The following is a 14,811-nucleotide window of genomic DNA, read 5'->3' on the forward strand; positions in this document are numbered from 1 at the left end:
TCCCTTTATGATGGTTTCTAACCTTCTATCTTTGTATCCAAGTAACTGGGATTACAGTTGTGAGCCCAATTCCCAAGATTTTCTAATTCTTCTTTGTCCTGCCCTTTCTATGATCAATGCCAGGCCCAGGAGTTTCCTTTCCCAAGTTAGTAGAATGGGATTTTTATCTCTAATCTGGAGAATCAGTTACCTAGCCATGTTGCTGTGAATTTTGAAATGAGTCCTAGAACGTGGTAGTGGTTCTTCCCCTCTCCTCCCCTGCCTTCCTCCCTCCCTTCTCCCTCCCCTCCCTCCTCCGTCCCCTCCCTCCTCCCTCCTCTCCCCTCCCTCCTTCCTCCCTTCCCCTCCCTCCTCCCTCCTCCCTTCCCCTCCCTCCTCCCTCCTCCTTCTCCCTTTCCTTTCCTCCTCCTCCCCCTCCCCTTTTCTGGCTAGCATCTGTATTAGCTCATTAAACCCTTTTATTTCAGATTCCTTTGTCTAAAGATGTCTGGTTTAACACTATGCAACATAAAAGTTTTTAAAGCCTGAGAAAAATATGCTTTTCTCTCCTGAATTTTCTTTCTTCAGCAAGAAAGAAAGTCCCTGTGCCCCAGGTATGCTCACCCAGCTGTACCTGAGCTCTCTGACCTTGCACAAAGCTTACAGTTCTGCTCAGAAGCATTCTCCTGGACAGAGGCCAGACAGCCCTTCTCTGTCATTCTGTTCCAGAATCCCCCAACAGGCTGATCTTTGGTGTGAAGAGCCAAAAATATCATCTGTCTTGGTAGATTCATTTCTGTCCCATCTTCTCTGAACCTGCAGAAAAACACGCAGCACCCTCCTTCTGTAAACTTGACAGCAACAGTGTCTGGATGGGTTTGGAAAGCTGTGGAAAGGAGTCTGTACTGAGTTTAGGAGACATCCTGGGGCTGGTGTGAAGATCAAGGAAAGGACTCTACAAATGTCAAGTGATAACCTTAGCAGAGATTCATTGGTAGAGAAAGAGAAGGAGGCAAGGTATGTGAGACACCTCACACAGGTACAAAGAAACCATAGTGCTGATTCCCCTTCAGGCCAGGGGACCTTTGCAGAGGACTAATTTTCTTATCCTGTGATCTCCAGGCCCTCCTATTTCCTCCTCTCCTCTGTGCAGAAAGAGAAATATTCGGTTAGGTGGAAAGCAGTGAATTGCTATCTCTAGGAAGGGAAGAGCCAGAATTAGTCAGCAGGGGGAGGTATTGACCAGGACAAGAAGGAAACAAAACCTTGTAGATCAATTGCAGCCATCCATCCCCTCTTACACTGGAGGTAGATTAATGCTGCTGTTCCAAGACCCCCAATGGATGCCTGAAATTGCAGGTGGCACCACACCTTATATACGCTATATTTTTTTTTCCTGTGTGTGCTTTCTTTCTCTTTCTCTTTCCCTTTTCCTTTTCTTTTCCCTTTCTTTCGTGCCAGAACTGGAGCTTAAACTCAGGTCCTTGGGCACTTTAGGACAACACTGGTATTTTACCACTTGAACCATACCTTCACTTATAGCTTTTTGCCAGGTCACTGGAAATAAGAGTCTTATAAATGTTTCTGCCCAGGCTAGTTTCAAACTGCAGTCTCCAGATCTCAGCCTCCTGAGTAGTTAGAATTATATGAGAGAGCCACCAGTGCCCAACCTATATGTACATTTCTATGACAAACATATATACAATTTAGGTGCAGTAAAAGAATGACAATAAATAAGTACTGCTTGAGCTACAAGCAACTCTAGGATGTACGTGATCTCTAATAGAATGATGCTTCACCACTGAGCCAGATGGGGCAGACAGCACAAGATTTTAACATACTTAGAATACTACCCAATTTAAAACTGTAGATTAATATTTCTGGAATTTTCCATTTAATATTTTCAGTTGACTGTAGTGAAAAGAAAGTAAGGGAAGTCAGCCTATTTATGTTTGGTAAAGGTTTTCTCTAACTTGAGACAATGCTTCAAAATGAAGCAAGGTTTGCTATTTGTATAGTGACAGATTCTGTTGCCTGCTACCCAATCCATTAGCTTCTGTGGAGCCCTGCTAACTTTGCAATTGGCTTCGTGTTCTGGATAAGATGAGAAGGGACCCACGGAATCAGACAAGACCCAAGCTCCATGGTTTGCAATACTGGCAGTAAGATAAATGGGAAATTTCTGTATACAGAAGTTAGCTACTCCATGCCAGTCTCAGACAGACTTTCTTTTCAATTCAGGAAAAAAAAAGAAAAGGAGCCTCTTCTCCCCCACTCCCAACACAATTGGCCTTTTATTTCGTTTGAATGAATGGGAAATGGTTGAATGAAGACATGAGATTTTTCTCTGCTTTGTAGATAGGATCCCCCCCACCCCCTTCCTGACCTCCAGTTGCTTCATGTTTTTTGGAGCACCAAGGAGGAATCAGGACTTTAATCTTACAGGCAATGGCTTGGATCAGAGTCAGAAAACTTGAGGCCTGCCTCGTGCCTAGCCAGTCTTGGAAGGCCTCTGTTTTCTGAGTTTCCTTATGCATAGAATGGGGGCTGGAAGGGATTCTTTGCTTGTACTGCAGAGGAGGTAGTTAAGCAAGTACCCTATGTGAGCTCTCACCATCACTGAAGCAGCTAAACAGGGCCATAGTGTTAGACTTGGAGGGGGGCAGTGCCCCTTAATGGGAGCAAAGGGAATGTTGGTCCCTCAGAGTTCCCTCCTAGGTGTGGTGGGAGTGGCAGTTGAATGGGGCAGTTGGAGAGGAGAGCTCTGGCAGGTGGGATGAGAAGCCAAACCTGACATCGGTGGAGAGGAGACCCAGGTAAAGTGGACGGCAGGCACTGCCCTCTCAGCCTGACTTCTGGCCTTTCTTTCTCCCTCTCAACCTGAAAACCTGTGCATCCCTACTCAGATAAAGCTCCTCCCTGTTGTAATTAGTGGTTGCTAATTAGTCCTAAGGGCTCTTGCCTCTTATTCTAGGACAGGCTATGTTGGGTGACAGGACCAACTATGGTTGCTCCTTTAGGAGGAAACCAGGGCCTGGGGCTCCCAGAAGGGTAAAGAAGGCTTGGGGCAATTTTGAAGTCTCCTGGTATGTGAGAGAAAAAAAAAATAGAAATGCCAAGACAGGATTTCAAAATCTGTGATAGACAAAAGCCTACATTGAATAAATTAGGACTTTGAATATGCACGCATGCGTGCACAGACATAGTGCTGCTTGCAATCTAATCAGGGAATTTATTTTTTTGAAAAAGAACTAAAATCCATGGTGCAGTATTGTGCAGTTCTTCTAGGTTTTAAATGGGGGGGGGGGTCTAAACTTTCTTCAGTCTGCCAGAATATCTTTGTGCTGAATGGGTAACCTTATTTTGGGGGTCACTATCACAGGCCACCACAGGCCATTTCTCATCTGGGTGTATGAGGACTTGGGCACTCTCCTTTTCTCCTTTTTCAGCACCCTCAGTCTCTGCAGGGTGTCATGTGAGGCTTCCTTGGGCTCCATCATCTGCTTGCCTGCAGTGAGACGCCAGCCCTCCTCCCTCAGAATCCTACCTGGCTGGCGGCTCATATGGGTTCTGGGGACAGTCAACATGAACAGAGAGTTGAGGTGAGGGGCAAGGCTAAGGAAAGCATTTCTGACTTCTTTTCTGAGCTGGAGATTGCTGAGGCCCTGGAGAGAGCCCAGGGATGGGAAGAATGTGAGGCCATCAGATACTGATCATTTGAGTGTCTTCAATTAAGAATGGATTTATTGGACTCAGTAGAAGGCTTACATAGCATATATGAAGCCCTGGGTTTAATCTCTAGCCCTCCTCAAAATAGCTTGAAAAGCAAATAACCACCAAAAGCTAGCTTTATACATGAGATCAGGCCATAGTCTCTCCAGGAAGAATTTTATAATGAAATATGTGTATGCATAGGATTGACAGACTCCTACGGAAGGACTTCCATTGTAGGCAAATGGAAATCCAGGCCTGTCAGGTTCCCAGGGTGCCATGGGAGAACCTGAGGTAGCAGCTGTGGAATTTGTAATTTTTTGGCCGGGGTACTACCAGAGCTTGAAACTCAAGGTTTGGCACTCTTGCTTTTTGTGTTGTTTTGTTTTTGTTTTTTTCATTGCTGAACTCCTACCCCTTTGAGTCACACCTCCATTTCCAGCTTTGCTCTGATTAATTGGGAATATGAGTCTCATGGACTTTTCCTGGGATAGCTTTGAACCATACTTCCCAGAGTAGCTAGGATTACAAGTGTGAGCCACCAACTCCTGGTGTGATCATGGTTCTTTGTGGCATGCCCTCTGGACAACTTTTGCTCCTCTTCTTGGGACAGACAAGGATAGAGAACCAGTAAAAACAACAACAAAAAGGAAAATAACAATACAAATGTGAAATGAATGCTAAGTGACTCAGAACTGCAGGGTCAGGGAACAGTGAGGAATGATAAGGACTGGAGCTTGTCCTGATCCTTGCAACAACCAAACAGGACCCCATGACAACCATGTGAGCCGAGCTGCTGAATTTTTGGCAAGAGGCTTTATTTTTTCATAAATATGATTCTTCCTAATTAGTAAATGTTTCTTACAAATTAAAAAAAAACCCATGCTGACCATATAAAATAAACCTATAGAACACATAAGGTCACCAACTCAGGAGTTGGTATTCTTTTCTTGCTTTAAACAGAAACTTCGCATCCCTCACGGGGGAGCCAGAAAGGTACACCAGGGACTTTGGCTGCCTCATGCCAACCCTCAGACATTCCAAGTAGAAAAAGTCATTCCAAGAACACAGTCTCGATGGCTACAGGGTGCTGGCCCTAGGCAGGTGCCAGCTCCTCTGGTACCAGTGCCTCCCTGTCCTCCCCCCTCCCCACCCCCAATAGCTGCCGGCAAGCAGATTCCTCACTCCAGGCAGCTCCTCACTCCTGGCAGAGGATGGCATGACAGACGGGATAGAGATAGAGACGTTAGCCAAAGCAGACTTCCTGATTAAAAAAAAAAGTCTCATTTCCCCCCGGGGCTGCCAAATTTAGCAAAGTGTCATTCCAGCTGCAATGCTTCCAAGCAGTCTTAGATAATCATAACTCTGCATTCCCTGTGGAGGATCAAGGAAATTACCTCCCAGCACCAATTTCCTATGCAATCTGATTCTCCAGGCCTGGCTGGGAAGGCAGGCCTCCTGTGCTGGGCATTTGGACTCAGAGCCCCTTAAGACAGTTTGCTGGCAACACAAAGGTGAACACAAAATAGAAGTAATAGGTAGGGGGTCTCACCTCCTCAGAAGGCCATCAGTGTGCAGGGGCTGGAGAACTTAACCCAGACAAGAGATGAATACTGACTGGCTAGTTGTGGGTGAGGTGAAGGAGTGATTGCAGGTGGAGCAAAGGCTGCTGGGAAGTTGCATTCAGTTGTATAGAAGGGGGGAAAATACATTCCCTTTGAGGCTATTTCTTTTAAAAGTGTTGAACATTTTATTTCTAAATGATTTCTAATGTAGAGAAGAGTTTTAAGAATAATGCTATCCAGGCACCAGAGCCTCACACTTGTAAGTCTTAAGTACTCAGGAGGCTGAGGATTGTAGTTTAAAACCAGTTTGTGAAAGAAAGTCCATGAGACTCTTATCTCCAATTAATCAGCAAAAAGCTGGAAGTGGAGCTGTGGCTCAATTGTAGAGTGCCAGCCTCGAGCAGAAAGGCTAAGAGGCAGTGTTCAGGTCCTCAGTTCAAGCTCTGGTTCTGCTATACCCTCTCCATCTCCCTATCCCCCGCTCCTAACACACAAATAATGCTAAGAAATTCTAACTGGTCTCCATTTTGCCACATTCTCTTTAATATTATAGTTTGCCTTATTATTTTTACTATTATTTTGAGACAAGTTCTCAGACTGGCCTTGAACTCTTGATCCTCCTGCTTTACCTTCTTGGGGGCTAGGATTATAGGTATGCACCACTATACTCTGCTTCTTATTTTTTTTTTTCTGACACTTTTTTCTTTTTTGCTAGTCCTGAGCACAGTCTCTTGCTCAAGGCTGGTGCTTTACCACTTGAGCCACAGCACCACTTCCAGTTTTTTTGCTGATTAATTAGGGTGATTAATTGGACTTTCCCGTCCAGGCTGTTTTGAATTTTGATCTTCGGATCTCAGCCCCTAGGGTAGCTAGGATTATAGGCATGAGTCATTGGGGCCTGGCTTTTTTCTGACACATTTGAAAGTCAGTTGTGGCTATTTTGCTCCCTATTTCTAAACACTGCAGTATGTATTTCCCAAGAATAAGGAGCTTCTCATGACTGTGTAATGATTACAACTAGGAAATTTTGATATAAAACTGTTACATGGTCTATTGTATATATGCCAAGATCTCCAGTTGTTCTAGTAATTCTTTTCTTTTCTTTTTCAGGCTCAGAACCCTAGGATTACATATTACATTTGGCTTTCAGGGCTCTTTAGTTTCCATTACATTGAAACATTCCCTTTCTTTCCTTTGCCTTTCCCTGTATTAAGCTGCTGTCGGGCCATTTATTTTGTTGAATGTTTCTTGGGGTGTGTCTGCTATTTCCTCTGTGTTTCCTGCCTAGGGCTGCAAGGGGCTGTCTTGAGCAGGGACTGTGACTCTATTCCTAGAGCTCCTTGAGCATGATAAAGTAGCCACAGGGAAATTCTCCCTCAAAAGGCTATCTACCGTGTTGGATATCTTCTTAGGTTCTTTACATACTGTGATTCTGTGTTTCAGAATCATGGGCTCTTCCTTCTCCAGATTTCGTGCTTTTTTTTTCCGGTGCTTTGCTCCAAGCCATAAAGGCCATGGTCAGTGAAGTAGAAACCACAGTTGACTGCTCACTCCTGTCATGGCAACCCAAGGGTTAGGGAGAAGCGGGGAAGACTGCGCATGTGCACAAGGGTCCATTCTCATTTCTTGCCTGATTAAATTGACTCTGGAAGCCAAGGTCTTACCCCAGGGCGGCAGGCCACCAGCAGTGCAAGCTTTCTGATAAATGGACAAGTAATAAAAAGACTTGTGGAGAAGGCTCCCAGTGCCACCCCTGCCTAGGCTAAATCTCTTTATGTGACTAGTGGGCCTGCCTGCTGGTGATAAAATTAGGAACAAATCTAAAGCCTTATCTCTCAGCTCTCATCCAATCACATCCAGCTCAGCAGGAAGCCTCCTCCATTTGGACTTTCTCTCAGATTCTCTGTTTCTCTCCCCCCCTCCCCCCGCATTCCCACCCACCCCTAGAAGTTCTCCTAACTCCACCTTCCTCCCAGACCACAGCCTTTACATTCTTGTTGTTGTTGTCACTTGTGGATTTTAAATCGGGGCCTTGGTGCTGTCCTGGAGCTCTTTTTGCTCAAGGCTAATGCTCTGCCACTTTAAGCCACCGTGCCACTTCTGGTTTTCTGGAGGTCAATTGGAGATAAGAGTCTCTAGGATTTTCCCTGGGCCGGCTTTCTCTGATCTCAGCCTGGTGAGTCATTGGATTACAGGACTTCTAGGCTTTACATTCTTTTGGGCTTTCTCTGATCTCAGCCTGGTGAGTCATTGGATTACAGGACTTCTAGGCTTTACATTCTTTTGGTCACAGGGCTTTAACTTGCCTGGGTGCTGTCCCTAAGCTCTTCTGCTCAAGGCTACCACCCTACCCTTGAGCCAAGCCCTACTTGCATTTTCTAGAAGTTAATTGGAGATAAGAGTCTCCAGTTCTTTTGTGCCCAGGCTGGCTTTGACTTGAGTAGCTAGGATTACAAGTGTGAGCCACCTCCCTCGGCTAGGCTTTACATTCTTAAAACAGTAAATATTAATATGGTAACAACCAAGGAAGAATCCTCTAACTTCCAGGTCTCGTCTTGAATTCCTATTCCTTCCTTCCTTTCATTCCTTCCTTCCTCCCGCCCTCCTTCTTTTCCTTCCTTCTTTTCTCCTACTCTCCTTAGCTCCCTCCCTACTTTCCATCTTCTCTTCCTTTTCTTCTTTTGGGAAAATTAGCAGGGATATGGGGAGAAATGAAAAGAAAAACATAGGGAGAAACGTTTTTTGGCTTCTCACTCAGGAAATGGGAGTAAAGGGCTTTCCCATTCACGTCTTAAAAATAAAGATTTTGGGTGCCATTAATCAAGATGCACTGTCTTCATAAACTACTTTGTTAAAGGGCAACTCCTTTGTCTAACTACCTAAATACAATAAAAAATAAAGATTCTAAGCACAGCCTTAGAGTTAGAGAAAAATAGTAAAACTAGTATAGAGAATCATCATAGCTTAATACCTGACATCTTTCATGTTGTGGTATGTCTATAGTTCATGAGCAGATATCAATACATTGTTAATGAATATCCGGTCTAGATTTAGCTTTCCTTAGTTTTCCTCCAATGGACCCTTCTACTCTAAGATCTCATCCAAGGCACCACTTCATACTTAGTAGTTATGTCCTCTTGGTTCTGTCACTTTCTCATACTTTCCTTGTTTGCGAGGACCTCAGTTTTGTGTGTGGGTGTGTGTATGTGTGTACACGCACATGTACATGTGCATGCACGCTGCCACTGAGAATGGAAGCCAGGTTTATGTATACCAAGCCTGTGCTTTCTTATTGAACTCTGTTACTAGCTTCTAGATAGCTTAGAAGCTCACTAGTCAGGAATGCCCCTGCGCTGGAATTTCTCATGATAAGATTTGTAGGTTGCCAGAGGAAGCTCAAAGGGGCTGTGTCATCCTGTCAGTGGTACCTGCCAGCCGTGAAGGTTGGTGTCATATTGACTGTAATTATCTGGCTGAGGTAATCAGGCTTCTCCAATATAAAATTGCTCCCCTCCCAACTGGTCCTGGGGCTTGAACTCAGGGCCTGCATACTGTCCCTGATCCATTTTGCCCAAGACTAGCACTTTATCACTTGAGCCATAGCTCTATTTCCTGCTTTTTTGGTCTTTAATTGGAGCTAAGAGTCTCACGGCTTTTCTACCCAGGCTGGCTTTGAACATTAATCTGCAGATCTCAAGCTTCCTGAGTAGCTAGAATTGCAAGCATGAGCAATCACCACCTGGCTAAACAAACCGACAGCTTAATTTTAATTATGTTCTAAAATCTGTGTGCCAGTGATTGTATATAGAAATTCCCCACTTGAATACTTGTTTGTTAAACATGTCATTTGAAATATAATGTAAAAATCAATGTTAATAAATTCTTTAATAAAAAACATTTTTTTGTGTTATAGTCTCAGAAACAAGAATTCCAGTTGACTAAACTATTTCTCATAGGGCTATGGGATGCCACTATATAACTACATTTTCAAATTAATGGATGTAAATTGTATTGTGGTTAAATTCACCAACTCTTATTTATTTTCTGCATCCTCTTACTCTCTTTTAAATAGTTGTCAGTGAATTTCATTGTGATATGTGTCAGGGCTAATTCTTGCTCAAGCCTGGTATTCTACCACTTGAGGAGAAACAATGTCAGGAAAACAGATGAACCAGAGATCATGATGATAAGTCTTAGCACAAAGACAAATATTGCATAATTTTGCTTATATACAGACTATGCAGACTATAGAATGATGATGACTCATCATCATCATCATCATCATCACCATCACCCATGATGGCAAAACAGGGGCTCTTTGGTGAAGTACTTGGCAGGAGAGGGTAAGAAGAGGATGACAGGGGAAATATGATAAAAATAATTATAGACATACCTATATATGAAAATGCCACAATGAACCACACTAACAAGTATTAAAAAGTGGGTAAGAGAAAAGGGTGGAGAAAGTAATGGTGTGTGTGGGGTGAGTTGGATCAAAGCACACTATAAGCATATACCTGAATACTACAAAATGGTGCTCTGCCACCTAATTACAGTCCCACCAATAATGTATAGGTCTCCTTTATCCTCACATCCAGCATTTTTTTTTAATAATAACCATTCTGATGGGGGTGGGGTGAAACCTCAGTGACATTTTGACTTATATTTCCTTTATGACTAATGATACTGAACTATCCACTCAATTCATTTGTCCATCTCTTTTTCTTTTCTTTCTTTCTTTCTTTCTTTCTTTGTTTCTTTCTTTTGGTGGGGCTTGGGGCTTGAACTCAGCCTGGGTACTGTCCTTGAGCTCTTCAGCTTAAGGCTACTGTCCTACCGTTGAACCATAGCCCCACTTCCCATTTTCTAGTGACTAATTGGAGATGAGTCTCAGGTTCTTTTGTGCCAAGGCTGGCTTTGAACCTGATCCTCAGATCTTAGCCTCCCGAGTAGCTAGGATTACAGACATGAGCCACTGGCTAATTTGCCAATTTCTTATTACATTGTTGATTTTTTTTTTTCAGTTCTGGAGATTGATTTCAGGGCCCGAGCACTGTCCTTCAGCTTTCTCAAGGCTAGTACTCTACCACTTGAGCTACAACACCACTTCAGGCTTTTTCTGTGTATGTGGTACTGAGGAATGGAACCCAGGGCTTAATGCATCCTAGGCAAGCACTTTACTACTAGGCCAAACTTCCGGCCCTTATTTCATCTTTTGAGTTTAATTTTTGAGTTTGCAAAGATTTTCTCCCATTCTGTAGGTTGTCTCTTCATTCTGGCATTTTTTTCTTTTGATATGCAAAAACTTCTTAAGTTAAAGCTTATATTAATCTCATTTGTCAATTCTTGCTTTTATTTCCTGATGAAAATCTTACTCAAAATGTCATTGCCTATGCATATTATCCTCAAATGGTTTGTCTCTTTTTTTTTTTTTGCCAGTTCTGGGCTTGAACTCAGGGCCTGAGCATTGTCCTTGGGTATTCTCAAAGCTAGAACCCTACCACCTGAGCCACAGCATCACTTCTGGCTTTTTTTTTTTTAATGTATGTCGTACTGAGGAATCGAATGCATCATGAATGCTAGGCAAGCACTCTACTAGTAGGCCAAACTCCCAGCCCCCTTTTTCTTATAGTAGTTTAAAAGTTTTAGGCCTTATATTAAGATTGTTGATCCAAAACCAGGCACTAGTGACTCACATCCGTAATCCTACCTACTCGGGAGGCTGAGATCTGGGGATTGTGGGTGTTTTGGAGCCAGCCTGGACAGAAAACTCATATAAACTACTCAAACTACTCAGAAAAAGCTGTACATGGTACTGTGGCTCAAGGGGGAGAGGACTAGTCTTGAATACAAATAGCCTCAAGCCCAGGGCCTCTACTCCTCCCAAAAGATCTTTGACTCATTTTGATTTGTTTGTTTGTTTTTTTGTACGGGGTGAAAGCTAGCCATCTAGTTTTAGTCTTCTGCAGCTTTCCCTGAACAATTTATTGGAAAGGCTCTTCTCTTCAATCTGTGCTTCTGGTTCCTTTGTCAAAGATCTGATCATTGTAACTATTTGGGTTTATTTCTGGGTCTCTTATTCCATGTTCTGGTATCATATTGCTTTTGTTACTATGACTCTCTAATACAATGTAAAGTCCATAAATTTGAGAGAAAAAAGATACTTACAGAGATAGAGGATAATTTGTGAGGAAGATGGAAAGCAGTTGTAAAGTGGCCACTCTGTATTTCACTGCTAAAGCAGGCAGAATCTCTCTTGCCTCCTAAACACCTAATGCTGGCCATATTAGTAAGACTTTTCCTCCTCCTTCCCTCTTACTACTCCCCTAACTTCTTTTCCTTCTGCAAAACTAGGGCTTGAGTGCAAAGCCTTATGGTTATTAGTCCAGTGCAATACCACTGAGCCATGCGTCTTGCGGGTAATTTTTATGATAAAAACCTGCTTCCTACCTGGGTGAGCCTCTCAGCTAAATCAACATGGGAATGGAATAGAAGCCATATGTTTTCATTAAGAAGGAGGCCTCAGAGTGGAAAGAAGGGACGCGGTAGGGCCCTGGCCACATTCTCTCATAAATGTAGAAGGCTGTTGGGTGAAAGCAGATATGAAGGATGAAAGCAAGAGAACAGGTCTGGGTATGTTGGGGACCACATGTTTACCACCTCAAATGCCTCCATTTCTCAGTCACTTTTCCAATCTCCTCACTAGAGTGAAAGTGTCTCAAGGCCAGGAGCCCAGGACTCCAGACTACCATCAGGATGGTGGGTGAAAGTCCCTACCTCATCTCGGATTTGGACCGGAGAGGCCCCCGGAGATCCTTTGCAGACAGATATGACCCCAGCCTGAGGACCATGATTCCAGTGCGCCCCTATGCAAAGTGAGTCAGGAGTACTGAAGGGGGGCCCAGGGCAGGACTTACAGAGCAAAGTGGGCACTGTCTCTGCTTCTTTTGTCCTGTCCTAGATGTTTGTCCATGAATCCCAGGTTCTGCCTGTGACTATGGTTATTACTATGTTCACAATTTTAAGTTGGGGGTCAGAGAAATAACCCCAATATCCATCCTCTATAGACTGGCATCCAACCCAGTGGATGATGCAGGCTTGCTCTCCTTTGCCACATACTCCTGGCTCACACCGTTGATGCAGAGAAGCTGCAAGGAGACACTCACTGTGGACACCCTGCCCCCACTGTCGCCTTATGATGCATCAGACATCAATGCCAAAAGGTACTGGATTCGCTTGGGTTACCTGGAGAGGCCACCCCACCCCAGCAAAATGTCAAGTGGTGTGGAAATTGACATGTCTGGATGATAGTGGTCCTTTTGGGTGGCTTCTGCCTGAGTGTCAGTGGGGCTGTTTGCCCTCTCAGTTCTGCTCTGGGGAGATGAGGACTGGGATTTGATGGTGAAGAGAGAGGGCTGCGGCCTGAGGCATGGGCCTGTTCACTTTGTTTATAAGAGCACTACTTGTTCTGCTCGGTGAAAGTTGGACCCCACCCAGACTGCTGCAAGAAACTCTAGGTGTCTTTTCTGTACTACTACTACATACATTCACACGTAAATAAATGGTCACTGGACTTCTGTACCACAAAATGTATTTAGGTTGAACCAAATGAAACTGACTGTGTTTTCCAGTTTTAACTAGTCAAAATGCAAATATCATTGGTTCAGTTGAATCCACATCTATTATAATAGTGTTAAAGCAATAGAATTTGAACAGTGAAAGTATTTATACCATGCTCCTGTTCTTACTCAAGAGTTAAACATGGCTAACACATTGGTATGGTCCTATTTGGAGTTTTCCTACTTTGATTAAGCACACCCTGCCCTGCTATCTTCTGTGGAAAAAGGGCCCCTTTTTCAGTCTACCTGTACTTTTCACATTTAAGGGAAAAAATGGAGCCCACTCTACAGTTGTCAATCATTTTACTCTTTTCCATTAAAGCTTATAAAGATTTGTCTTTGTCTACACAAAGATATCAACTCCTTTAGTTCTAATGGCAGCACTAAACACTGTGGTATTGATGGCCCAGAACGTCTTAAACAAAGGACAAGATCTCAAAGCTCCTGAGTTCATTTCTCTTGGAAGTTGCCCTACCTTGGTCACATGGGATAAATTCATGAAACAGCCTAGAGCTAAACACTGAAGGGCTGGGGATATTAGTTATAGCTTTCCAATTACTTCTGGATTCTGTAGAACTTAGAATCAAAATTATGTAGACTTATTTTTAGAAGATAAAATAGAGATTCTAAAGTCTTCTTTTACTTTAAATTATTAAATAGAGATTTTAGGCTCTTTAAAGAAATTCCAGCTGTGTCAATGCTTATAATCTATGGCCTGGAGAGAGTTGTCAGGAAACATAAGTTGGGGTGGACCAGTGTCTGAGGAGTACCAGATTTCCTCCTAACTCACTTGCCAGTATTATGCCATCTGTTGCTATTGTTTTCCTTCAGCTACTCAACACAAACTTAGGCTCTTCTTCTCTCCCCTGTTATCTTCCTTTCCTAGGTGATCCCACCTACTCCAGGGGCTTACATAGCAAACATGTACTACTCAGACATGCCATTTCTAGTCCGAGCCTCTTTTCCAGATTCTAAATCTGTATGCCCAGCAAAATCTGGATAGTAGCACTTGGATGCCTCACATACATTTATGTTTAGAGCTGCTGTTGTGTATGCATGTGCTGGGGATCAAACCGGGCTAGGCATACACTGAAAGCTGCAGTCTCAGCCTGACAATCTTCTCTCTTTTCTGTTCTGTTTCTGTAAGCCCCATTTGCATAGTGGGTCAGGCCAAAAAACTTGAATTCCCCCTCAATTCTTCCTACTCTTTCTTTTCCTAATCCCTTGGCAAGTCTTGTCATGGCTTCTGTCACTCTGTCTTTGAAACCTTCCCTGCCACCACTACTGCCTCTCACCTGAAGGCCAACCATCTCTCACTGCTGCCCCTGTTCCCTTATGATCCACATGCTTACAAGGCAAAGGGATCTTTCAGATATGTGAAGTGATCTTGTCACATGGGCTCAAGAAACCCATAATGGCTTCCTTTGCATTTGGAATGAAATCTGTGTTTCCTTCTAGGGCCTTAGAAGTCCCATAAGATTTTGCTTGGTCTGGACTTTTAGTGTCTTTTCACCTTCTTTGCACACTCAATGCAAATCTTAGATTTTTTTTATGGACAGGTTTTTTTTTTTAGTTTTTTATTTTATTAAAGAATTTATTAACATTGTTTTTACATCATATTTCAAATGCTTAACAAACAAGTATTCAAGAAGGGAATCTCTATATACAATCACTGGCACTTAGATTTGTAGAACATAATAAAAATAGGCTAAGGGTTTGTATGTCATAGATACATATTAATCTATGTAAAAAACATTATGTCTATAGAGTCGTAAGTTTTTTTATTAAAGAATTTATTAACATTGATTTTTACATCATATTTCAAATGATGTGTTTAACAAACAAGTATTCAAGAAGGGAATCTCTATATACAATCACTGGCACTTAGATTTTAGAACATAATTAAAATTAAGCTGAGGGTTTATATGTCATTGATA

General features: G+C 43.0%; 1 protein-coding gene across 1 annotated transcript in view; it reads left to right on the forward strand.

Moving 5' to 3' along the window:
* The first annotated feature begins 2,612 nt into the window (after positions 1–2,612).
* LOC150047168 (ATP-binding cassette sub-family C member 12-like) overlaps positions 2,613–14,811 on the forward strand; it is a 33,283-nt gene continuing 21,084 nt past the window's right edge. The window contains exons 1-3 of the mRNA XM_090357679.1: positions 2,613–2,795; positions 11,962–12,130; positions 12,323–12,478. Of these exons, the coding sequence (XP_090213805.1) occupies positions 12,012–12,130; positions 12,323–12,478 (275 nt within the window). The 5' untranslated portion in view covers positions 2,613–2,795; positions 11,962–12,011. The remainder of the gene's footprint in view (positions 2,796–11,961; positions 12,131–12,322; positions 12,479–14,811) is intronic.

This window comes from Megascapheus bottae, chromosome 24 (assembly GCF_031878675.1).
Source record: "Megascapheus bottae isolate mThoBot1 chromosome 24, mThoBot2.hap1, whole genome shotgun sequence".
NCBI lineage: Eukaryota > Metazoa > Chordata > Mammalia > Rodentia > Geomyidae > Megascapheus > Megascapheus bottae.